The sequence below is a fragment of the Vulpes lagopus genome, chromosome 5, assembly GCF_018345385.1.
Source record: "Vulpes lagopus strain Blue_001 chromosome 5, ASM1834538v1, whole genome shotgun sequence".
Classification (NCBI taxonomy): Eukaryota; Metazoa; Chordata; class Mammalia; order Carnivora; family Canidae; genus Vulpes; species Vulpes lagopus.
The window spans coordinates 26,807,923-26,835,859 of NC_054828.1; the positions used below are offsets into that span (position 1 = coordinate 26,807,923).

General features: G+C 36.9%; 1 protein-coding gene across 4 annotated transcripts in view; it reads left to right on the forward strand.

Annotated features, from left to right (window-relative positions):
• AFF3 (AF4/FMR2 family member 3) overlaps window positions 1-27,937 on the forward strand; it is a 564,761-nt gene that overhangs the window by 398,220 nt on the left and 138,604 nt on the right. For 2 of the 4 annotated variants that reach the window (XM_041757150.1, XM_041757149.1), the window contains exon 11: window positions 15,461-15,514. The exons of the other annotated variants lie outside the window; for them this stretch is intronic. In XM_041757150.1, the coding sequence (XP_041613084.1) occupies window positions 15,461-15,514 (54 nt within the window). The remainder of the gene's footprint in view (window positions 1-15,460; window positions 15,515-27,937) is intronic. 4 annotated transcript variants of the gene reach the window in all.

The window sequence follows — 27,937 nt, forward strand, 5'->3', positions numbered from 1 at the left end:
AGTTGATGGTAATCTGTTGTATATTTGAAAGTTGCCAAGAGAATAGATCTAAAAGGTCTCAAAAACAAACCAAAAAAAACTGTAGTTATGTGTAGTTGGCCCCTGAACAACACAGATTTGTAACGCATGGATCTGCTTACATACGGGGGCTTTTTCCATCAAATATGTATAGTACTGGAAGTGTATTTTTTCTTCCTTACGATTTTCCTAATAACTTTTGTTTTTTTCTACCTTACTTTATTGTATGAATACAGTATATAATACATAATATACAAAATATGTGTTAATTGAGTTGTTTATGTTATCAGTTAGGTTTCCAGTCACAGTAGGCTATTAGTAGTTAAGTTTTGGGGGGAGTCAAAGTTATACATGGATTTTTTACTATAAGGGCATTGGGGCATTGACCACATTGTTCAAGGGTCAACTGTATGTCAAATCATTATGCTGTAGACCTGAAACTAATAAATGAATAAATAAAAACAGGAGATTAATCATGACAAGTTTAAGATAGTCGTTGCCTGGCAGGACAGAGTAGTCTGGATAATACTTGATCTCCTCAGGATATCTTATTTAATAAGATCCTATGAGTATTCATAAAGATGGAAGGTATAATTTATGCTTAACACACACACACGCACAAACTCATAAATCAAAATTTCTGTGACAGAGTTCCAGTTATGTCAATAATAGAAGAGCTTATATTAGATTAACTTTCCTGTGGATAACTATTATAAATGCTGGACAAAATGTTTTTTTGAAGGCATTAGAGGCTGACTAAAAGAAGGCAGATAATGTTGGATATCTGTTCCTTGAAAGAAGGAAAAGGACCAGTTGAGATCTACATTTATACAGCTTATCCCCTGAGGGCACTTCAATCCACCAAGAGCAACTGGAATTCAAGGAGAAAGCCACATTCATATTTGCTTGAAGTGTTAGAAAGTGGAGTTCAGGGCTGCCAGAGTAGATGAGCTTTAAGGGAGGAAATTCCAGAAAGCAAGGAACCATATATAATAGAGCTCCACTTCTTTATATAAATTTCTCTCAATCCTTGGATGACCACTAAACTGCATAAGTGTGGGAGAGATGTCATTGAGCCCCATGGAAAACAATAGCTTAGAAAGCTGTAAAGCTGAGCAGAGCTTTCAGCTGCTGCCTAATGCCTACAACTATTGCCCATAGAGTTTGGATTTTGATTCCCATCCAGTTATAACAACTTGGTAAACACCTTGAGGTTTTATTGTTTTTTGTTTTCTGTGTTTTTTTCAAAACCTCAGAGAGGCTCTACCTTATGAATAAAGGACTCATCCTAAAAACTAAAGACTAAACCAAAATGAAATATGACAAAGTGAAACACTAAGTATGCATAAGTTTCAGGCAATCAGCTAATAATTTGTGTGATAGAACAAAAATATCAACATTGCTTAAAGGAAGAAAACAGACTCTAAAGTCTCTATAGCATATCATTGACTAACATTCATTATCTAATATTCATTATCTAATAAAAAATTAAAGGATATGTGAAGAAATAGGAAAATGTGATCCATAATTAAGAGAAAAAGTGGTTACTATAATAGACTTTGAGATGACCTAGATGTTGGAATTTTCAGACAAGAACTTTCAAGCATCTGTTATAATATATTCATGGAGGTAAAGGGAAAAAAATTATCATAATGACTGAAAAAAGTGAAATCTTAGCAGGGAAATGGAAACTATAAAGAAGGACTAAATGAAAATTCTGGAACTATAAAAAGAACAATATTTGAAATGAAAATTTCACTAGATAGCCAATAAGAATTATTCAGTATGAGGATCAGTAAGAATAAAGATTTAAAAACAATGAATGGAGCCTCAGTGCATTATGGGACAATATCAGATTGTCTAATATACATGTAATTGAAGTCCCAGAAGGATAGGGCAGAAAAAAGAGATCAGAAAAATTTTTCGAAAAAGTAATAGCTGAAAGCTTATTAAACTGGGTAAAAACATTAACTTATAAATACAAGAAACTCAGCTAACTCAAAGAAAGATTTAAAAAAAATACATAAAACCACATCTCAAAACATTGTGAAGTTGCTAAAAACTAAAGATAAAGAGAAACACAAAGAAAATATGATATGTGCAGAGGAGCAGTGATATAACTAGGATTTCCATTAGAAACTTCAGAGGCTAAAACATCTTTAAAGTGCTGAAAAACAAAAAACAAAACCAAAGCTAAAGAGAGAACTGTCAAGCCGTAATTTTAACTCTAGCAAAAATATCCTTCAAAATGGAAGGTGAAATAAAGACTTTTGGATACAAAAGAATCAGAAAGAATTCATTTCAGTAGGCCTACACCACAACAAATGATAAAGGAAATTAATCAGGTTGAAGGGCAATATTATCAGATGGAAACTTAGGCATATAAGAAGGAAGTATATATAGGAAAAAATAAATATATGTATAAACATGAAAGATTGTTTAATGTAAAAAATAAAATATAGTTTTCTGGGATTTGCAGGGTCCAGTTGACCAATGAACAATGCAGGGCTTGGGGCCCTGACTTTGCCCCTCCACAATGCAATGAAAAACCCATATATCACCTTTAAATCCCCAGAAACTTAAGTACTAATACCTGCTGTTAACTGTAAGCCTCTAAAGGTGACATAGTCAATTGACACATATTTCATTTATCTGCTATATACTGTATTCTTACAATAAAGTAAGAGTAAAATATGATTAGAAAAAGAAGGAAGAGAAAATACACTTATAGTACTGTATTTATTGAAAAAAAATCTCATATAAGTGGAACCACACAGTTCAAACCTTTCTTGTTCAAGGGTCAGTGGTATATGGATGGAAAATATGACAAAAATAGCACAAAAAATAAGAAAGAGCTAATGGAATTGCATGACTACAAGGTTCTTACATTTTATGTGAATTAGTATAATATCAAATCTAAGTTTGGTGATAAGTATACATAGTAGAATACATAGAAAAGCCACTAAAAGCAAACACCCCCCTCCCAAAAAAATAACTAGAGTTAAGTCATTGGAGGAATTAAAATAAAAAAATTTAGGTTAATACAATACATGAGAGGAAAGAAAGAACAGAAATAAAAAGCTGAAGTTATGGATATTAAAGAAATTTTAAAAAATAGTAAATCTTGTCCCAGCCCAATCGATACTTGCATTAAATATAAATGGACCAAAAACTCCAGTTAAAAGGCAAAGGGTATCAAATTGGCATAAATCAAGACTTTCTGCTGTCAACAAGATACACAATTTAAATATAAAAACACAAATAGTTTGAAGCCAGGTGGTGGAAAAGATAGACTGTGTTAACAGTAAGTATAAGAAAACCAATGTGACACTATTAATATTGCCAAATAGACCTTTAGATAAAGACCTTTAACTGATAAAAAGGTTAGTTATTTAAAAAAGCAATCATAATTATGTATTTATTAACAGATCTTTAATAATAGGTACAGGTTTTTAACATCTCTTTCTTCAGTAATCAGTAGGAAACTTAAAATATTAGCAAGTATGTAGATATTTGGACATTATTAACTACTTTGGCCTAATTGACATTTATAGAACACTGCCCCCAACAAGTGCAGATTACAGAATCTCATCAAGTATACATGAATCATTCACCCAAGACAGATCTTGCTGGGAGCAAGAAAAGAAATAACAATAAATTTCATAGTATTAAAATCTTTACAGAGTGTATTCTATGATCACAGCATGATTAAATTATGTCAATGGCAAGATGAATGGATAAAGAAGATGTGGTTTATGTATACAATGGAATATTACTCAGCAATTAGAAACGACAAATACCCACCATTTGCTTCAACGTGGATGGAACTGGAGGGTATTATGCTGAGTGAAATAAGTCAATCGGAGGACAAACAGTGTATGTTCTCATTCATTTGGGGAATATGAATAATAGTGAAAGGGAATATAAAGGAAGGGAAAAGAAATGTTGGGAAATATCAGGAAGGGAGACAGAACATAAAGACTCCTAACTCGGGGAAACGAACTAGGGGTGGTGGAAGGGGAGGAGGGCGGGTGTTGGAGGGGAATGGGTGACGGGCACTGAGGTGGACACTTGACAGGATGAGCACTGGGTGTTTTTCTGTATGTTGGTAAATTGAACACCAATAAAAATTAATTAAAAATAAATAAATAAATAAATAAATAAATAAATAAATAAAAAGAAAGAAGCCAATCACAAAAGAAAAAAAAATTATGTCAATGGCAATGGCAAAGAAATAATCTAGATACTTGATAAATAACATCTAAATAGTCTTTGAGTTAAAGAATAAATCACAAGGGAAATTAGAAAGTGAGTTTAACTGGGAGAAAATGAAAGCACAATTTATGAAAATTATAGGATTCATGAAAACAATAAACAAAGCAAAAAAAGAAGTTTGTAGCTTCATATGCTTGTGTTAAAAGACCAAGGTTGAACATCAGTAACTTACGTTCCCACTCTAAGAAGCCACCTTCTTCTAAAAAGAATAAATTAAACCCAAGATAATTAGAAAGAACATAATAAAAATTAGGAATAGAACTTAACAAATAATATAGAAAATCAGTGAAGCCAAAATTTAGTTCTTTTAGAAGATTAATAAAATTAACAAACACTGATGAAAGCAATTAAGAAAAAAAGAATGAGAACACAAACTACCAACATTAGCAATGAGAAGACAGGACATGAACACATAGCCTACAGAAGTTTTAACAATAATAACTGGATATTATGGCTACTTTAGCCAATTGATTTGACAATTTAGATGAAATAGTCACTTTCCTTGAAAATACGCAACTTACTGTAACTTTCACAAGACTATTAGAAAATATGAAGGCCCCATTACTATTTTAAAAAACTAAATATATAATAAAAACTTTTACACAAAGAAGATTCTTCCAGGGTTAGATGGCTTCACAAAACTTCAAATAAAAAATGTTTATGCCAATGAAATACCAACAAATAAGCTACCAATCTTACACAAATTCTTTCAGAAGTTAGAGGAAGAAAAACTACCCAGTTGATTGTATCAGGCTAATAAAACCCTGATACCAAAATCTGACATAAACCTTAAAAGAAAATAATCCAGTATCCTTTGTAAACATTCTGAAATTTCTTTAAAAAATATTAGCATGTATACTCAGAGACATATGTAAAAAATATATGATTATAACTCAGTGGGGTTTATCACAGGGATGCATGGTTGGTTTAACTGAAAAATTAATTGTAATCCACCATATTAATAGAATAAAGGATAAAAACCTTGATCTTTTAAATGGATGAAGAGAAAGCATTTAGCATAATTAACACTCATGATTTTTAGAAAATCTCAGCAAGCCAAGACAAAAAAGAAACTTAGTCAACCTGGTAAAGGGCGTCTACAATTTAAAAAAAAAAAAAAAAAACAAACCCTACTAGTGGGTTGCCTGGGTGGCTCAGGTGGTGATCCCAGGGTTCTGGGATCAAGTCCCACATTAGGCTCCCCACAAGGAGCCTGCTTCTCCCTCTGTCTATGTCTCTGCCTCTCTTTCTGTGTCTCTCATGGATAAATAAAATCTTTAAAAATAGAATAAAAAACCTACTGCTAACATCATATTTAATAATGAAACACCAAACACTTTCCTCCTAAGATTGGAAACATAGCAGTGATGTTTGCGCTTATCACCTGTATTCAACATTGTACTATTTCTAGTCAGTGCAATAAGGCAAGAAAAGGAACTGAAAAACATAAAGATTGACAAGAATGGTTGTTTATAGAGAAAATCCTCAGAAATCTAATAAGCAACTAATAGAATCAGTAAATGAATTAAGCAAGGTCACCCTACAAAACTCAGTTGTATTTTTATTTATTAGCAATAAGGAATTGGAAAATGAAATTTTTTAAAGATTTTATTTATTCATGAAAGACACAGAGAGAGATAGAGGCAGAGACATAGGCAGAGGGAGAAGAAGGCTCCCTGTGAGGAGCCCATGCAGGATTTGATCCCAGGAGCCTGGGATCACACCCTGAGCCAAAGGCAGACACCTAACCACTGAGCCATCCAGGCATTCCAGAAAATGAAATTTTAAATGGAATTTTATTTACAATGACAAAATACATAATAAATCTAGCAAAAGACATAAGACCTGTACTCTGAAAACTAAAACATTGATGAGAGAAATTTGAGACCTAAATAAATGGACAGATGTTCACAAATTGGAGGAATTAATTATGTTAACATGTCACTTCTTTTCATATTGTTCTGTAGATTCAACACCATCTTGATCAGATAGCTAGCAGGACACTTTTATAGAAAATGACAAGTTGATTCTAAAATTTTTATAAAAAAGTGAAGGATCTATTAGTCAAAACAGTCTTGAAGAACAAGGTTGAAGTCCTTATGGTTCCTAATTTCAAGACTTATAAAACCGAAGTAATATAGTGTGGCATTAACATAAGAACAGACAAATAAATCAATGGAGCAAAATAGAGTCTAGAAATAGAACCATACCTATATGGTCAGTTGATCTTTCACAGAACCACCAAGCAGTTCAGTGGCAAAAGCCAAATGCTTTCAACAAATAGTGTTGGAGCAACTGCTGGGGGTAAAAATAGGAATCTCACACCACACACAATTGAGATAAATCATAGGCTTCAATATAAAGGCTAAAACTATAAAGCTTCTAGAGGAAAACATAGGAGAATATCTTCAAAACCTGAGATAGGCAAAGATGTCTCACAGAAGTCACAAAAACATACAATATAAAAGAAAATCCTAAAAAAAAAAGAAAAAAGAAAATCCTGTTGAATTGGACTTCCTCAAAATTAAAAATATCTTCTCATCAAAATGACAGGGCAAGACACAAACTGGGAGAATATATTTGCAATACATATATCTGACAAATAATTTGTATACAGAATACCTAGGGAACTCTGAAAATTCAATAACAAAATGATAAACAAATGTTTCAAATGGGCCACCTCTTCAAACAGACAAAAGAATAGACACAAATGGCTAGCAAGCAGCTTAAAAGATACATTTCACTTTAATGACTTAAAAGATGTTATTTCAATAACATGCATCTTCAGGGAAATACAAATTAAAGCCATAATGATATACCACAACACCCACTAGAATGGCTAAAATTGAAAGGACTGACAACACCAAATAGTGGCAAGGATCTGGAGCAGTTGGAAATCTCATGCATTGCTGATAGAAAAATAAAATGGTGTAACTCTTTCTGAAAACCATTTGACTGTTTCCTAGACACACATTTATTACATGACCCAGCAATTCCCTTTGTGGGCATTCATGCAGGAAAAAAAATGGGAAAAAAGAGATTTGTACAAGAGTATTTGTAATGGCTTTATTCATAAAATCAAAAACTGGAAGCAACCCCAATATCCATCAACTGGTGAATGGATAAATAACTATGGTATATTCACACTATGGAATACTTGTAATCAAAAGTCCACAAACTTCTCGACTTGATCTGTAGATTCAAAGCAATCACAATAAAAATTCCAGCAATTTATTTTGTGAATATCAACAAGCTGATCCTAAAGTTTATATGGAGAGGCAGAAGACCCAGAAGAGCCAACACAATATTGAAAGAGAAAAGCAACATTGGAGGACTAAAGCTATCCCACTCCCAAGACTTACTAAAAGCAATAGTAATCAAGACAGTGTGGTTTTGGCAAAAGAATAGAGAAATAGATCAGTGGAACAGAATAGACCCACATAAATATAGTTGACTGATCTTTGACAAAGGAGCAAAGACAGTACAATGTACCAAAATATTTTCAACAAATGGTGCTGGAACAGCTGGATATCCACATAGAAAAAAATTGAATCTAGACAGACCTTCTGCTCCTCACAAAAGTTAACTCAAAATGAATTACAGACTTAAATATATAAAACACAAAACTATAAAACTCCTAGAAGATATTATAGGAAAAAACCTAGATGACCTTGGGTATAGTGATGATGATTTTTTAGATACACCACCAAAGGAATAATCCATGAAATAAATAATTGGTAAACTGGATTTCATTGAAATTAAGAACATATGCTCTATGAAAAAATGTGAAAAAGATTGAAAAGATGAGAATGAGACAAAACAATGTCAAGAGAATAAAACTGGGAGAAAATACATGTGAAAGACACATCTGATAAAGGACAGGTATCCAAAATATACAAAGAATTCTTAAAACTCAACAATAAGTAAACAACCCGATTTTAAAATGAGCCAAAGACCTTCATGTGAATAGATGCTCTTACTCCATATGTCATCAGGAAAATGTAAATTTAAACAATGAAATACTACTACTAGAATGGCCATTAGAATGGCCCAAATCCAGAACATTGACAACACCAAATGCTGACAAGGATATGGAGCAACAAGAACTCTCATTCATTGCCAGTGGTTGCTGTGAAGGGCTGGAGTTTGACTGGAAGGGGTCATGATGAAATTTCTAAAGTGATAGAAAAGCTCTATATCTTAATTTGGGCTATGTGAGAAGAATATACATTTAACAAAACTCCACTGAATTTTACACTTAAGTTCTCTGCATTTCACTGTCTATAAATTATACCTCAATTAAATAATAATTAATTTACAGAAAGGATAAATTAATGTGGCAGCTTTTCTACCTGGTGATAATAATAATTGACCTGTTTTGAGGTTTTACCTTGACCAAGTACTAGTCTTAACACTTTACGTTTTATCACTTCTAATTTTTAGCAAAAATCCAATAGCACCTTATCTTACAGGCAAAAAGAAGAGAATAAGGTTTCTGCTCTATATAGCTTTTAAGTGGCAAAGCCAGGATTTAAACCCAAGATTCAGAACCTGCAACCAAGCTCTTAACCTCTGTCCCACTCTACTCCTATCTTTGAACTCTTCTGAAGTTTCTCTGGAGACAATAACCAGGGCAGGAAGAACAAGCAAGGTGGTGCCTGCAGAGGAAGAGTAGATTCAGATCCTGCCAGGTTGTCATCTGTACTAGAAAAGTTCTAGAAATAATGAGCAAGTGGAGATTCCCAAGATACTGTGAAGGCCATATTTTGACAAGATCAATGGCATTCACTTGTAGAAGAATCCTGAGGCAGGACCCTTCTACATTTGTATATGACCCTTCATTGAACAAAGCACCTGTGATGTTAAAGACTACATGAAGATTTGATAGCACCTTCATAAATGAAAGAAGTGGGGATCCCTGGGTGGCTCAGCAATTTAGTGCCTGCCTTCGGCCCAGTGTGTGATCCTGGAGACCCGAGATCGAGTCCCACATCAGGCTCCCTGCATGGAGCCTGCTTCTCCCTCTGCCTGTGTCTCTGCCTGCCTCTCAATCTCTCTCTCTCTCTCTCTCTCTCTCTCTCTGTGTGTGTGTGTGTGTGTCTCATGAATAAATAAAATCTTAAAAAAAAAAAATGAAGTGGAATCAAACACCAAATGTTCATTTCCTAGGAGAAAAATAAACAAATGAAGCAGAAAAAGAATGGTCTGTCAGGTGCACATGGTACAGTAAAAGACTTAGAAATTATTATAAACTCAAACTGGATTAGAATGACTCATGCAGTGTTCTTTCTCCAAAGTTAATACAGTAGTTGAAATTAATATATGGAAAGTGCCAGTTACCTGGGAGGCACCCAATAAACATTAGTACTGCAATCATAACAGGATTCATGACTTATAAAAGGTAGAAAACAACCCTATCTTAGCAGTTGGTAATGATCAGAGTTCAGTTAAAATTTTAATCTTTCCTTTAAAAAAAAGTAAACTGAGAAGAGGTGAAGGGTGATAAAAATAAAGATTTCAAAAGGGGGACGCCTGGCTGGCTCAGCAGTTGAGCGTTTGCCTTCAGCTCAGGGCATGATCCCATGGTCTTGGGATCAAGTCCCACATTGGGCTCCCTGCATGGAGCTTGCTTCTCTCTCTGCCTGTGTCTCTGCCTCTCTCTCTCTCTCTCTCTCTCTCTCTCTCTCATAAATGCATAATTTTTTTAAAAGAGATTTCAAAAGTTCTTCTAGTAGAGCTGAGGCAGTGAAGAAGAAAAGCTAGTGGTCAGACTGCTTCAGAGATGTTAACCAGTATGAGTTTTCTCTAATTCCAGACAATGGGATCTTAGGCAAGGAGTGCATGGCTTTACATCTCCCTTTGAAGAATGCATGGCCTGGAGAAGGCTAAAAAATTTACCACTGACTAATGTTTTTAAATGTCTTGGAAGGTGTGGTAGAACAGAGTGGGTCTAGATGATGCCCAAAGATCCATTCCAGGTGTATGAGTCATTTTTAAAGATAAAAAGTTTAAAGATGAAAAGTATTCATATCAATGAAAAAATATTTGTCTTTGTCAGTTCAGGTTGCTCTAACAAACTACTATAGTCTGTGTGGTTTACAAGCAATAGAAATTTACTTCTCACAGTTCAGGAGGCCAAGAAGTCTAGGATCAAGGTGCTTGGCAGATCCAACATCTGATGAGGGCCCGCTTCCTGGTTTGCAGATGGCCATCTTGCTGTGTCCTCACATGGCAGAGAGCAGAGAGAGAGGGGAAGCAAGCTTTATTATATTCCTTCTTATAAGAGCATTAATTCTAATTACTTCCCAGAGGGCCTCCTAATACCATCACTTGGTGGTTAGAATTTCAGCGTATAAATTTTGGAGGGACATAAATAGTCCATGACCATATTTATTAAAAAATTTCTTATGCTCATTGTAGAGCATTGTCTTAGAAAATGTTAAATATGAAGGGAAAAATACACAGAGAAACAATTGTATCTGAAACACAAAGAAATCTGTCATTTATACATGTGCATTTAATAATAAGGTTACACAAACTGATTGTATAATAGGTTCTGGAAGTTGAGAGATCAAAGTTGATTTGAGAACTGTTACCAAAAGATGGTTTTATAGTTTGCGTGTGTGTGTGTGCATGTGTGTGTGTGTTTTCAGAGAAGTTTGAAACCTTCCTGATATTTATTTTGGCCACAGTATTCCATATCTAAAATAATGAACTGTGGCTGTTCTTTTAGTCTGTGAGGTGTCTGCCCCCAGAGACTTCCTTTCCGTATCTGTTTAAGTAATTTGCCAGGATTCTGTCTGCTAAGAAAATGAGAAACCTGGTGTACAGCCTTTACCTAGAAAAGATTGGCCAGATTCTGTTTCTTCAACTCTCAGATACCAAAAATAAAAAAATATGATAGGAAGGGACTTTAGGGTTCCTTGGACCCCCTTATTGTGTAGATGAACAAACTTAGGCTGAAGGCCTTTTGAGACATATGTTTTATTCAGTGAGGAAGGAAGACCTTGACCCAGCCCTCAGATACCAACGAGTCCAAGGCTGGACAGGCTTGTTGAAAGAGAAGAGGTGTGTGTATCAGTTTTACCTGAGGGGGAAAAAAAAAGACGTGGCTGTCATATTGCTTGTACTTTCAGATTAAAATACGAAATGAACCCAAAAATGTAGACTGGAAATTATGCCATCACAGAACAAGATTGCAAACCTTCTCTTTTGTGCTCTTACGCCAGACTGGAAGGCCCATGGTCCCAGAGGTCACAAAAGAGAATTCTTCAGAAAAACTGGAGAGTGTATTCCCTGACCCATTTGGTTCCCCAGAGACTCACATTTTCTCTTTCCTTTATATCCAGGCTCCTCCCAGAGTGTTATCTAGGTTAGGGTTTCTCAGTATTTTTTTTTTTTTTTGTAACTTAATGTCTTTTTAAAATTTGAACTGTGATAAAATACATGTAACATAAAATCTACCATCTTAACCATTTTTAAGTGTACAGGTTAGTAGCATTAAGCACAGTCACATTGTTGTGTAATCATTACTACCATCCATCCACAGAACTTCTTTGATCTTCCCAAATGGAAACTCTGCTAATATGCTGAATTAAAGAATGGCCAAAGCCATTAACTCCCATTTCCCCCTCCTCTGGTCCCTGGCAACCACCACTCTACTTCCTGTCTCTATGAATTTGACTATACTAGGAACCTCGCATAGGTGGAATCATAGTATTTATCCTTTTGTGTCTGATTTATTTCACTTAGCATAATGTCTTCAAGGTTTCATCCATGTTGTAGTGTGTGTCAGAAGTTCTTTCCTTTCTAAAAGGAATTTCCTTTGTTTTTATGGAAAACATAAAATGAATGTTATGCACTGAATAACATTCTGTGGTGCATATATACATAATGGAATAATATTCCGTGGTGTGTATATACATTTTGTGTTCCATTCATCCATCAGTGGACACCTGGGCTGCTTCTACTTTTTACCTGTTGCAAATAATGCTGCTTACAAGATGAGTATGCAAATACCTCATCGAATTCCTGCCTTTAGTTATTTTGGATATATACTCATTTCATCCTTTTTGAACATACCCTGCACAATCAGAAGTACATTTTACATCATATCCTATGAAAGTGTGTGTACTGAAAGAACAGAATCACAAAACATTACCTATAACTACTCTTGACATTTTCTATCCTTATTTAATATTTTAAAATACAGGTCAAGCCACACCAATCCACCTTTGTCAGCCAATATCCATATCACACTATAGGCTACTGACCAAACTAATGAGATAGTCTATGCCGAAGGTGGAGGCAGGAGAAGAAAATGTGTACTGGCCCCGTCATGCTTCCAACCCTCACTCAGTCACCTGTGTAAATGACTTCCTCAGAAGGGGAGTTCTTCCTGAGACTGAAAGAGTATGAGAAGCTTGTCCAGAGATTTGTATCCAGTGAGTCTGTATCCCACTCAGCATTGCCACAGGCTCACACTGTTGGAATGTGACTCATTTATACCCTGCAGTACTGCCCTCAGAGAACCCATAAGCATTCTCACAGGGCCAAGGAAAGCTTGAGCTCAAAGGCCTGACAACTCAGAATTTAGGACTCCTTCAGAGGCTTAAGAAGGTAGATGGTTGGAGTGTAAGTTATACAAGAAGGAGGTTTTTCAGCGACCCCTAATTAGATCACATAAGCATCTACTTCCTTCATTTAACGATTAAAGTGGACACAGTTTCTATATGGCACCTCTGCAATGAGCAATTCCAGTCCACAGAGACATTAATTAATAAACTTCAGCTACTCTGTATTCGCAGTGGCTTTAGCAGATGGCAGCGTTTTTCTGAGGAGTCACTTGGGCCATGCGAGAACATGGTAAATCAATAAATATTACCATATTTATTGATTGCAGTCGGTAATCAATAAATATTGCCTGGCATTAACAGACTGATTATGCTTCTTCCAAATGTTTTCTTTTATAAAGCTTCTTCATGCTCTTGTGCTGAAGCTTTGCCCAGCTATTTAGAACATAATACCTACATAATAAGATATTGTTGGTACGAATCAATGAATGAATTCGAAATAACACAAAGGATGGTTGGAATACATTTGCTGAGCACTTTCTGTATCTTCTTTCAGAAATACCACTACAAGATTTGTCCTTTCTCTTGTACAGATCTTAATTAAGATGTAAACCTCCAAAAAAAAAAAAAAAAGATGTAAACCTCCAAAATGCAGAGCTTTTATATTTACAAACTGAATTCTCCCAACCCTCCTCCTCCCACCCCCAGATCACAGATTCTCTTTGCCTCTAATGCTGATCCCTTCCCAGGCAGCCTGGTACTATTATGATACTTTCCAGGCATTAAATGCCTATTTTGTGCCAGACGCTGTACTAGACATGTTATCTTACTTAATTCTTAACAATAATCCAATGAGGTGTATTATTGCATTATTACATCCCATATTATAGAACAGAAAATTGAGGTCTCAGAGCTGCGAGTTGGCTCAAAGAGATTTCACAGTTGTCAGTGGCCTAGATTTTAGCTAAGTCGGCTGGCTCCAGAACCACTTGCAGGAACCACTTTCAATCTGGGACCTGGTGCAGAGGGCACATGAAGCAGAAGTGATTTTAAGGGAGAAATCGGTTTCTACACAAAGCCTGGTATTTACCTAAAAGCCCTTTAATACCTGCCCTCCCTTCATATCGTCAAGAAGATTGTGTCCCAAAGAGTTTGGGGTGAGGAGGGGGACGGGGGGAGGCTGGAGGAAGCCTGATTATAGACAATGAGGAAGCACGGCGTTACTGCACAGTGATGGAGATCTTGGAAAGAGCAGGGGCTGGAGCCTGGAATTCATCTGACAATCCAAATAGCTGGCAGAAGTAAAAGGACAGCTTCCCAGCTCTGGCCCACCTGCTCACCTCAGAGGGCCTTCTGCTGTTGGCAGAGTATATTTTGCTAAAGCAGTACTCACATGATCCCCCAAAGCATGTAAAATATTTAAGCCTCTGCCCTCAAGGTTCTACCACAGAGAATGCCACCCCCACTTTTAGCTTCTTCAACAGCTGAAAAATACAAAAAGGGACAGGGAATGTAGAGATAATGGGCAGGTGACCAAACTTTCACACACATACACTCATCTTTCAATGTTAAAAAGGCCATTCCTGCTTTAAAAATGAGGACGTGGTGGGATTTAAAATATTTTTTTAGAATAGTAAAGGCGTCAGTCTATCATGATTAAGAGATAACAAATACTGAATAGTAACTAGCTGGTCTGTATGCTAAATGCCTTATAAAAATGGACTAACTATATAATATAACAGTGATGGAGGAATGACAGGTGTAAACTGGAACATAGGCTCACCCTGTAGATGAATCGACTCTTTGAATCTTCATAGCAACCCAAAAAAGTAGATAGTATTAAAATATCTCCTTTTATAGATAAAGAAAGTGAGTCTCAGAGAGCTCCCACAGGTAGTATGGCCAAGCCAGGATATTACCCTAGAGGTATCTGACTTGAAAGCACTCTTTCTTTGACACTGCCTCAGACTGCAGACACCTGAGCTGTGTTGTAGAGTAGACCTAGCACTGCTGGACTCCATTCCGGGTTCAAAACACAAACAAATGAAGTTCAAAGTGACCAGATGGCAGGAAACCCAGTGACTGGGGACTATTTCATTTGAAAGTCTGTTTAACACTATAGCTAGGGATTGAGTTAGATTAATTGGCTTGTAGCAATGGGGGAAAGAATGTTATTCATTTGCTTTTGGAGTTTGGGAGAGTAAAGAGAATAAGCAGGGTGAGAAAGAAAAACAACCAATAGTTGGGTAGAACTGTTAACCATATAACTTCACTTTTTGAAATAATCTGATGCTAATTTCACACAACCTGAGAAGTTGTATACTCTGAAAACAAAGAGAAGATTTTTTTAATGGATAAATACATAAAATACTGTCATTTGTAATTTTAAAAATATGAATATATTATCCATGCGGCCGTAGGAAAAAAAAATCATTTTCTCCTGGGCCAATTGTAAAAATGGAGCCAATCTCTGATTTTGTTAGTTTTTTTTCTTATTGACAGTTTGCACTACTATCCTCACCCCCAAAATTTACTGAGCACTTTACTATGTGCTGGGTACTGTTCTAAGCATTTTACTCATATCATCCTCACAGCTCTCTGGAATGGTTATCCCCATTTACAGATAAGGGAAATGATGCACAGAGAGGGTAAGTAACTTGCCCGGCGTCACACAGCTAGTGTGTGACAAAGCTGGGATTTGAACTCAGTTTGATTCCTGAACCCGTGCTTCTAACCACACTTCTATATAGTCTCCATTCTGGATGTCAGACTTCAACAGTATTTTCAAAATACTATCGATATGCCTTTGCATTTCTGAATTATGTATCACCCCTGGGTGTACTTAGATGTTGGAAAATATACTTGAATTAATCATTAATGTAATTAAGATCTTCATCTTATCTTTAAATGTCTGGAGGATATCAGTATTTTCATCTTCCCTTTCAAAATGTCCAAGAGGCAATCATTTTACTACATTTCCAAATACAATTGAATTCTGTTGTTTTTCCTAGTAATGATTATTATTAGTCATGCTAAATTGCTTCCAAGTGGGTACTACAGAGAGAAAACTCAGTGCCTTTGAAAATATTAAATTTGATGTACAAATTTCAAAAGAGAATGATCGATTAAAACTTGAGTATTTGTATGAATTTGTGGCTGAACTACAGTCTCATGCTTTCTGCAGGACTCATTTTGTGAGTTCTGGACTCAGGTGATCCAGAGCTCAAACCCTATGGACTTCTGCAGTCAGTATCAGGATGTGGTGTCTCAGTGGAGCTGTTAGTATAACTGGATGAGCCAAAAATAAACCAGTGCCATAGAGAGTTATACCTGGACAAAAAGCATTCAGAAGGATAGGAATGGAAATTTGTCATCTTCCAGTTGTAAATAGATGTCTTTGTTGTTTTTTTATCCCTTCTGTCTAACCTCCAAACTAGTATTGCCAGATAAAATACAAGACACACAGTTGAATTTGAATTTCAGAGTAACAAGGAATAATTTTTTGTATTAGTATATCCCATGCAGTATTTGGGAATAATTTTTTTAGCATATGTATGTCCTGTGCAATTTTTGGGACATATTTATATTTTAAAAATTATTCATTTTTTACCTGAACTTCAAATTTAACTGGACATCCTGTATTTTTATTTGCTAATTCTAGTGACCCTACCAAACACCTACCCTTTCATGGTGTTTGGACTGGACTTTAATTTAAATCCATACTTTATCAAAGAATAGAAGATAGACAAGGTGAAGAAGGGAGAGAAAAGAAAAGTGAAAAGAGATAAAGAGGAGAATGTAAGAATGTGTTCTGGCAACCTGCCAAGTAAAATAACTAACATTTTGCAAGAAAGAAATCCTAAAACTGAGGTCATAGGATGGAAAAAGTCTGTTTCACAGACTCTTTAGCCTGAACACTGGCCAAAAAAAAGCAGGCATCCTATTAACATCTGAATACCAAAGCTCATCCAGGAATGGAAAGATTTGGAATTTGAAGATCCTACGCTTCCAGCTTTGTTAGAATACCACAGTTCTTTATTAATTGCAAGAAGGATTTTGTATTTTCAGTGAGTTATGTAGGTAATTTGATGTCAAAGAAAGCTAACTTCACTTTATGTTACTAACATGCATTTGAAACTTCGTGGATAACCTTTTGTTTGCTTGCCTCGCGCTAAAATGTAAAAAAAACTATCAGATACCTGATATGGAGAAGAATTTACCTCTGTTTAAAAATCACACAGTTCTGCTGTGAAGCGTGAAGATGGCTTTGCTTTTTTTTTTTTTTTTTTTTTTTTTTTGAGTTACAAAATATTAACTGACAGCTTCAAGACAGATTTTTTTCTTTAATCTCTAACCAGACAAATTACTAGAAGCAAGAAACCTCTTGCCTTAATCTGGACACTTCACAGATGTGACATTGTTCTGTAGGAGATGGCTTTTTAACTGTGGATGGGGGAAAATAACCTTTGGAATTTTTAGGATGTTATTACAAGCAAGTTTACTAGTTTTTGACTTACTAAGCCACAGCTGGAGCCAGCCTTCATCGGGGTAAGAATATTTTCATGCTACTATTATATCTTTTGTATTTTGAGAGTAGGATTATTGCATTTGGGGGAATATGGCCTTTGAGGCTTGTACCGTCTGTTGAGTATGCAAATGTGAATGTCCTGTAGAAAGGGAGAGGAGCTGACAGTTTCCTTCTGTGCCGTAAACTTAAAGACTCCAACAGATGATACGTTGGGGCTGCTGGAGCAGGAATTGGATCACACCATCATGTGGGATAAAAGAAAATTTCATATTTCTTTAAGAGCCATTAAAAGGGCTGGGCTTATGGCCTCCCTCAGAGCCAAGCAAGTATGTGCCAGGCTTTCATTTCTATAATTGTTGTACTGTTACTGTTTTTTTTTTTTTAAAGAAAAAAAAAATCAACCCAAACGGTGCAAGGCATTTTCTGGCCAAATTATGAATCTGCCTGACAATCTTTTCTGCCCGATTAGTGAAATAGGAACCATCATTGCTTTTCCTATCCACTTTCCTCCATTCTGCATCTTTGTTTCTTTTATAAGATACATTATGTCATTAGTGCAGAGAGTGGACAATGTTATTCTGTATGTTTTCCCTTAAAGAGACTTCAAAAAAAATTTTTTTTTAATTTTTTTTTTTACTTCAAAAAATTTTAAAGCCAGACTCTCTCCAAAGTGCCCCAGATGGCATCCCCACAGGCCTGGCCGCCTGTGGAAAGGTGCTGAGGAGCCACAGAGAAACCACATCAGTCCACCTGTGACAGCCAGGTTAGGAGCAGATGCTGTTTCCACAGGAGAAATGTCCAAAGGAAATTGTCAGGTGACATAAGTAACAGGGAACCAGTCAGCACAGTGAATTTCAGTATTCTATCCAACCAGTTGGTGGTTTGTTTTTTTTTTTCATTCGAATCTCTTTACTATGGTTCTTATCCAGGGTGCACATCAGATCATCTGGGAAGCTTTTCGAAATATAAATACCTGTGCTCTGCACAGTCGCACTTAATCAATGCTGGCCTCTGAGATTCTGATACATGTCCTTAGTTGAAAACTGTACTCAGGAGGTCCCAGACCCAGGTAACCTTCAGAATCACTGAAAAGGCTTTAAAATGAAAATTCCCAGGCCACTTCCTCAGAGATTCCAACTTGGTATGGCTGGGTTTGGGCCTAGAAATACATATTCTTGAAAAGTTTCACAATTAATTTTGATGATTAGTCAGATTTAGAAAACCACCTTTGTCCTGAGTCACATTAATTTCAGCAAAAAAAAAGAAAAAAAAGTGGGGTTTTGAATTAGAAGAAAAATAATCTGGTTGTGTGTATAGTACCTTTTTTTTTTTTTTTTTTTTTTTTTTAAATTTTTTTTTTTTTTATTTATTTATGATAGTCACAGAGAGAGAGAGAGAGGCAGAGACACAGGCAGAGGGAGAAGCAGGCTCCATGCACCGGGAGCCTGATGTGGGATTCGATCCCGGGTCTCCAGGATCGCGCCCTGGGCCAAAGGCAGGCGCCAAACCGCTGCGCCACCCAGGGATCCCTGTATAGTACCTTTGGAGCAATACCCTATGTATCCATTTTTTCACCTTAAATATTTTCCTAGCTTTATCCCTGCCTGCTTCTCTCCCATCTCAGCAGAAGAAATGTCTGATGCTTTTCTCCTCTGGTGCCGCTGACCTCATCTCCTCCCTCCTATCTTGTCCTTTTCTTAGCAACTCTTCCTACCTGGGCCTATAACCTGTTTATATTTTCCCAAACAAAATAAAAACAGTCACAGCCATCAACCATTGTAGCTACTTTGTGCTCAAGGGTCCTCTTCCTGACTACCTGTCTGCTACCTGTCTGCTTTTACCTCCTTCTGGCATCTATTTAGTCTTGTGGGACACCATAATCTATTTGTCACTGGGCAACCAGTGGCCCTTTCTGAGTCTTTAATTCCCTTGATGTCTTTGCAGAGGTTCATTGATCACACCCTCCTTGAGCCATCTGTTCCTTGTCTACCAGGGTTCAGTCTTTGGTCTGTTTCTTTTTCTCTACTCCTTCTCATGGTGGTCTTGTCCATTCCCATAGCTGTAACTCTTAATCTCTGTCCAGATGCCTCTCAAATCAAGATCCCTAACTCTGATGTCTTCCTTGAGCTTCTAACCAGTCTTTCCTGCCATCTTCTGAGACCCCCAAATCCTATATATTCAGAATCTAATACTCTTATTCATTCCTTCCCAGCTCTTTTTTTTATATCACCTACTTTTGATAACAATGACCCCCCCGACTCAAAACCATGGTCCCTCTCTCCCCTTCCTTGGCCCCAAGCGTTGGTTACTTACTATATCCTATTAAGTTCTATGCCCACAGCTTCTCCTACATAGTTCTTTTTCTGTAAGTCTCTGTGGCCACCCGAGTCAAGGCCTTCTCTTCTCTCTTCCCTGTCCTCTATAGAATCCTGATCTCCTTGCTCCTCATTTCTTCATACCATCTCTAAGAAGCTGCCAGTTTAATTTATCTAAAATACAGTTCTGTGCCTAGGTGGCACAGTCAGTTAAGCTAAGTGTCTCATTCTTGGTTTTGGCTCAGCTCGTGATCTCAGGGTCATGGAATCGAGCCCTGTGTTGGGCTCTGAGCTCAGTGGGGGGTCTATTTGAGATTCTCTCTCCCTCTCTCTCTGCCCCTCCCCCCCCAAATAAATAAATATAAAAAACAAGTTCTGATCATGCTACTTCTCTGCTCTAAAATATTTAATAACTATGTACTACCAAATATTAAATTCAGATTCCAAACCTGGATTTTAGAATCTTTTGTGAGCTTCCCCTATTTTTTTTCTAACTTCATCTTCCACTACCTACCCTCAGTCCCCACACACCTAAAGCATGATCCAAACTAGTACTTACTATTCCTCTGTCATGCTCTAAGATCTTTCTTCTACCTGCCTTTCTTCATGCCATTCTCTCTACTGAGAGTGCATTTTGCTAACTCTCCTGAGAGTCTCTCTGGTTCTCACATGGATACTCTCCTAATTCTATGATGATGCTACATGAGCTTCAAATTTTAGCTCTGTTTCTCTACCATTACACCAAATGTATTGGGTACCTGATTTTGCCTCTAATATATTTTCTCATAATATAATGAATATACTAGTGATAAATATATGATAAGCATGTAAAACCACTACAAAATGAAATTTTACCTTAGTTATTGCCTGAACATTTTGAAATGTGGGTTAGTCAGGCATTAGCACAGTAACCCAGGAATGTAATACATGCCATGATCTAGAACTGTATGCATCAATCCACTGAGTAGATAAACCCAAGGGCTAGAAAAGCAAATAAAGGACACAAAACGTGATTGGTTGCTTTGTTGGTTTTAATTTCCAGGATTCAGAGATAGTATAGGAACCAAATTCTGAAAGTCGAATGGCTCTCCATGGTGAAATCCATACCTCCAACACTCAGTACTTCGTTTTACCTAATTGCAACCAAAGACATGACACTATGTATTGATGCTGACTTTCTGCCTAGGGCTTTTGTGTTACATCTGAGGTCCGGGCCAGAGTCAGGGGTTATATTCTTATGTTTTTTTTAACATCTCTGGGCATAAAGGAGGGTGTGTTTTATAAGATGCCTGCAGGCCTGGTGCCTGTGTTGATAAGGTATTACTGAAGGTAATAATTTATAAATAAATAAAAATAAAATTTATATTTATAAATAAATTAACATTTAAAAACAGATAATTAATACGGTATTATTGCACTAATGGCCAAGACCCCACTGGTATTACTGGATGTGGTAATGGCTGAGACCTCAGGGTCACATTGGAAGTTCAAGGCCATGGGGCTTGAAGATGTCAGACTTCTAAAATTATTCCAATCCCAAGTGAATTTGTAAAGATAGTTTTCATAGGAGAGAGGATAAAGGAACTTAAATGGAATTAAAGTTTCTACAATTCACTCAAAGTGGATACTAGTAGGCTGTGATGTTATCTATGTGTGTGGCAATACTGAGAACAACCCCTAAGAAAACTATACAAGCAATATACTCAAAGACATTATAAATAAATCAGAGTGGAATCTAAAAAATGCTCAAGTAACCCACATGAAGACAGGAAAAAAGAAGAATGAGAAACAAAAGATAAAAATAGTAAATAACTGATAATATGGCACACTTAAACGGTAACATATCAATAATTACATTCAATGTAAATGGTCTAAATATATCAGTTAAAATACAGAGGTTGGTAGAGTGGATTTTTTTTAAAAGATTTATTTATTTATTCATGAGAGACACAAAGAGAGAGGGGCAGAGACACCAGCAGAAGGAGAAGCAGGCTCCCCAGAGGGAGCCCAACGTGGGGCTCAATCCCGGATCGTGGGATCATGCCCTGAGCTGAAGGCAGACACTCAACCACTGAGCCAGCCAGACATCCCAAGTGGAGTGGATTTTTAAAAAATGATCCAACTACTTATTGTCTACAAAAAACTCATTTCAAACACAATGGCACACCCGGGTTAAAAGCAAAGCTATCAGAAAGATATGTCATGTAAAAGTTAATTTTAAAGATTAGGAATGGCTATATTAATATTTTAAAAGTAGTTTTCAGAGCAGGGAAAATACATAATGATAAAAGGATCAATCCACTAAAATGATATACCAACCTGAAATGTATATTTAGAAACAAAACCACTTCAAAATACATGAAGCACAAACTGAGAGGGCTGAAAAGGTAAATAGACAAATCTGCAGTTATAATCAGGGATTTCAAAACCCCACCCTCAGCAATTAATAGACTACTAGACAGGAAATCAACAATAATGCAGAGGAATTGAAGAATACCATCAAGCAGCAACAGTATCTAACTGATATTAATAGAACACTTTACCCAACAACAGTTAGAACATATATTTTCCAGAACCCATGGAAACATTCACCAAAATAAGCCTTATTCTGGGTCGTAAAACAAACCTTAACAGATTTAGAAGAATTGAAATCATATACAGTATAATCTCTGACCATAACAGACTCAAACTAAAATAACAAAGACAAAAGGCAAATCTCCAAACACTTGGAAATTAAACCGCTTACTTCTAAATAACCCACAGGTCAAAGAGGAAATTTCAAAGGAAATTTGTAATATACATAGAAATGATTGAAAATGAAAACAGGATGTATCAAAGTGCTATGAGATACATCTAAAACAATGTCAAGATGAAAATTTATGGTACTAAATTCTTACATTAGAAATGAGAAAAGAGGGATCCCTGGGTGGCGCAGCGGTTTGGCGCCTGCCTTTGGCCCAGGGCGCGATCCTGGAGACCCAGGATCGAGTCCCGCGTCGGGCTCCCGGTGCATGGAGCCTGCTTCTTCCTCAGCCTGTGTCTCTGCCTCTCTCTCTCTCTGTGACTATCATAAAAAAAAAAAAAAAAAAAAGAAATGAGAAAAGATCTCAAATCAATTATCTAAGTCCTGACTTAAGAAACTAGAAAAGGAAGAGCAAAATACACCCAAGACAAGCAGAAGAGAGGAAATAATGAGGATAAGAGCTAAAATCGATGAAACTGAAAACAGGAAAACAATAGAAGAAATTAGTTAACAGAAATCTAGTTCTTTGAAGAAATTAATAAAATTCCAGCAAGATTGAAGATAAAAAGAAATACAAATAACCAATATCAGGAATGAAACAAAGGATATCACTGTAGGACTGTGCAGGTGTCAGGATAAGGTAATCCTATGAACATAACTATGCACATAAATCTGGCAATTTACATGAAATAGATCAAATCCTTGAAAATCCACAAAATATCAGAACTCAGCCAAGCTGAAGTAGCTAACCTGAATACCCATATAACTGTGAAAGAAATTTACTTTGTAATTTAAAAGCTCCCCTCAAAAAGAAATCTCTGGGCACAGATGTTTTCACTGGAGAATTTTATCGTATATAGAAAGAAACATTAACATTAATTTTGTACAGTCATTTCCAGAGAAGATTACCAAATTATGAGTCCAGTATTACCCTGACACCAAAACCAGACGAAAACAAACAAGAATATTATAGACCAATATCTCTCATAAACTTAGAAATTTAAAAAAAAAAAATTTTTCAAAAAAATTTTAGCAAGTTGGATCTAACAGTGTATAAGAATAATAATATACCATGACCAAGTAGGATTTATTCCAGGTAATCAAGGCTGGTTCAATATATGAAAATCAACCCATCAGCAAACTAAAAAGGAAAATGCATATAATCACATGAATTGGTGCCCCAAAAAAAGCATTTTTAAAAAATTGACACCACTCATATTCAATGTAACACTCAAAGTTCAAGCCACTACAGTATGGCAAGAAACAGAAGGCATACTTTTTGGAAAAGAAGAAACCCATGTGTCTGCATATGGAGACAACATGCTTGTCTTTATGGGCCTATCAAATAGAACTAACAAAAGAGTTCTGGAAGATTATAGGACACAGGATCCACACACAAGAATCAATTGCATTTCTGTGTACTGACATGTAAGAACCAAAATAAAAATACAGTACCATTTACAATGCCTCAAAGAAAATAAAATACATATAAGTCTAACAACATGTATATGGGGTCTCTGTGATGAAAATTACAGAATACTGATGCCTAAATGCCTAGAATGTTCTCACTTGGTGTCTACAACCGTGTGTCTGTCAGCACTGTGGATCAGTCTCTCCTTGCAAAGGAGTATTAACTCTGATCTGTGGTGAGCCTTGGACATTTCTGGGTAAATATGTAAAAGATCAAGTGCTTAAATGGATAAAAATTATTGGTATCATCTATAAAGATATGTTTTCCATGTTCTCAATATCAAAAGCCCAAGAATGCCCAGATTCCCAAAGTCAGTCAGTAGTCAGTGCTTGGATTGTTTTGCATGAGTGTAGTTAGCCAGGGTCAACAGCCTCGGAGTTGAGCTTGAGATGGAATTTTCAAATTTTCAAATGTTTAGTGACAGCCATCCAGCACCCCAATGCTGGGAAGTCCAAGGCATGAATCACAGGCAGACTTTTGAACAGTCAGAGAGTGCTGAAGAGATGCCCAGATTGGCCCCAAAACTCCATTGTTAATGGTACCGGAAGACACGTAGCTGCCCCCGGGGCCAGGAAATAAGCTTTAAAAAAACACAAATAAGTGGTAACAGTAGTCCAAAAGCAAAGATTAGGCATGCCTCGTTAGAGAATGTTGTTCCATAGAACAGAGTTTTCAAACTGGGAAGTTTAAAGATGTTCTGATTCCTGGAACTTTGGGTTAGCTCCAGGATCAAGATAGCACTGTGCTACTGCCCAATCCTACAGACGATACACCCTTGGAATTCTATTTTGAACAGCCTGGGAATATATAGAGTAGTTTTAGAGAAGGAAAAAGCAGACATAGGCATCATAGAACATCATAGATGAGACCTCATGACACAGGCAGTAGATATATTGGCAGCATGCAAATAAATACACAAAGTCGGATATTTTTTAACTATCTTATTAATGTTCATATGGCAGTATTTTTCAAGGCACTTTCAATTCTTCTACATCACACTGTCTTCAGCAACAATATGTGAAGAAGGCAGATGTGGTTTTATACTTCCCATTATAAGTACTTAGCGTCAGAACCTGGAGAAGGACTTGGGACCTCGGCTCTGACTACCTGGCAGAGCCAGTAGAGCCTGAAAGGAGTTGTCAGAGCCTGGATCCTTAGCACGACCTATTCTTCTGTTTTGATCCCAAGGGCCTTTCTATAGAACAGAATGCCTTATTTATTTTTTGAAAAAGAATTAGCCTTTACAATGGAAGTATGTACTGAAACCTAACTTATGACCTTACTAATTGCTCTTCCTTACCACATTTGCTCTATAGACCTAAAACTTGCATTTTTTTTCTCTGACAAACTCTAGACTTTTACAGATGGTCCTTGGGTTGGAAAGTTTTTTGAAGAGGGATAGCTACAATCTCAAACACACACACACACACACACACACACACACACATACACACACCCTACTCCCCATACTCAGAGCAGGGATGGACAGAAGTGCTCCCCAGCTATGTAGGTGGCAGGACCCCCCATGGCATCAAGAATTCTCAAATCTACAGAAACCTGATCCAAAATCCTGTGGAACTCCTCCTCTCCAGCTTTCTCTTGCTTCTACTCTCTGCCTTTGGAGAGCCAGTTGAACTTCTTTCCCTTGGAGTAGGAAGCAGAAATGAGTTAAGAGACCTGATGCCTTCAGATCTTCCAGCCATGGCAAGAGCCTGACCCCCTGAGAAGAAATAGAGGAAGAGGAGTGCAAAGGGAGAGGAGAGGCTGGCCGGCTCCCTCTCCACAGCCAACAAGAATGCCAACCGTCCATAGAAATCCCACACTGTGCTATAAAGTGTGCAGAGCTTTCATTAGTCCAAATTCTGGGCTTCCAGATACCGCATGTCTAGAGCAGAAGGAAGAAAAAGCAATATAGTAAGACAGTAAACATAACTTGATTCTCTTTTGTGGCAAACCAAATGGGTGCAGATGTAACTGTGTAGAGTGGGGATGCATGCCCTGGATTAGACCTTTTACATTAAATATAATGCAGAGTTTAAATAATAGAAACATAGGATAAATTGGCTCAAAATTAAATACTCTTTGGCTGCAATGCAGTGATTTTAGCTTCTTGGGCATAAACCACTTGAGTCTTGCTGCTGTAACAGGCAGTGATGTTGGTATGAGAAGATGGAAAATGAAACTGTATTAATGAAATTTTTTACAGTTCTTCTAAGCAGCCAAGATTTGATGTGATAATCTGTCAAATTGATTTCTTGGGCAATTCATTTGTGAATTGTATCTGCAAACTCACCAAAAATAATAATAATAATAATCGATTTTGTTTGAATGGGTTTGGACAGCTAACTGTTGTATGAGGCCGTCAGGCTGAGAAGAGTGAGTATGCCCAAGCAAGGTGGTGACTGATGTGCAGTAAGTGTCCTGTTGGAGTGGTTTGAGGTGCTTCCCCACACAGGCAATCTTTTCACAGATTCTGGAGAATTCTTTGGCTAGGGAAAACGACGTGATTGATCATCTTTATTTTTACAAACCCTTTATTTCAGCTTCTTCATCAGTTCTCCTATTTTATAGCATCCAGGTGCTTATATGTGCCCACGAATTCTCAGAATTATACATTACAAATTTAATTCTATTGATCTCTAGTGAAGATAGAGTGCTATTCTCTTTGAGAAATATTGTGTTTATTAAGTTGTTGAAACTAACCATGGTCATTTATAATGAAAAAAGTGGAGGCAGGGATAACCCTGCCTCCTGCATCCTTTGTAGCTCTGGATATGCATATAAACTCAGAGTTTTTACAGAAAAGTACCTTTTCCAGATTTTTTTTCTTTGCAATTTAAAGAAACACTTCCAACATATCTCAAGAGCTCTCACTAAAAGGAGTATAATTATGTTCATAAATATAGGTACCTGGAATTAATCCCCTGGTTGTTGGTAAACTGGTGAATTAAAAGAGTCAAGCTGTATGTATTCAGGTAGGAGTATGGAGCGTACTACGGTTCCACCTGGGAGACTCACCTATGGGGAAGCGTGAGCCACCTGAGGTATGAAACTGGCCCAGCTGTGGCATCTAGAGTTTACCCAGTCCAGGATCCCCCAGGCACGAGTGACTCTGGAGCACTGGAAATGTGGAGAGTCCAGGCTGAGATAGGTTCTTAGTGTACAGGACACACTTGGTTAAAAAAAAAAATGTAGAAGATCTCAATTTTTATTGATTCTATGTTGAAATGACAATATTTGGGGTATATTGGGTTAAATAAATGTATTAAAATTAAGCTCGCCATTTTACTCTTTTAACATAGCTTCTAGAAATTTTTTAAATTACATAGGAGGCTCACATTCAATTTCTGTTACCACTGTTCTAGAGAATCCACTGGCATGTGGTGTGGGCAAGGAGAGGCCTTATGGAAAGCAATGCAAACAATTTCAAACTGATAACTAGGCATTCCTAACTAGGCATGTCCTAACAGCCCTCAGCTGCCCTACTCAGGGTCTTCTCCTTGGCTGCCTTTGACAGCTTCAGCGCACACCCAGCACTGAACCAGCTGCCCTCTCCTCTCCTTGCCTGCTGCCCTTCTGAGCCTCTCCCTCCCTCCAGCCCGGCCCCACACTCCAGACAGCTCAGGGTTCTGTTGGCCTGATCATTTCCTCTCTCCCACTTCTCACTCACTCCCCTTGAGGTGCTCAGCGTCTTTGGTTAACAAGACCCATCCTCCTTAGAAGGCTTTCCTTCAAAGTATCAAACCACAATCTCTCCCTCAGCTCAGATGTTTTAAAAGCTCTAAAGGTCTGAAATTAAAAACAAAACAAAACAAAACCCCACCTCATTTGGCAGAACTGGCTGCAAGCTATTTATTTTATAGCTTTGATCTCACTTTCTGTGACTGGTCATTCAGCCGCCCCAGACCCTGCCCAGGTGCTGTAGACCATGTGATGGAGGGATCAGTTTGCCTTTCTAAAAAAAAGTTTTGAATCCCCAAATACATCCAGACCTGAGAGCTTTCAGATAAGGCA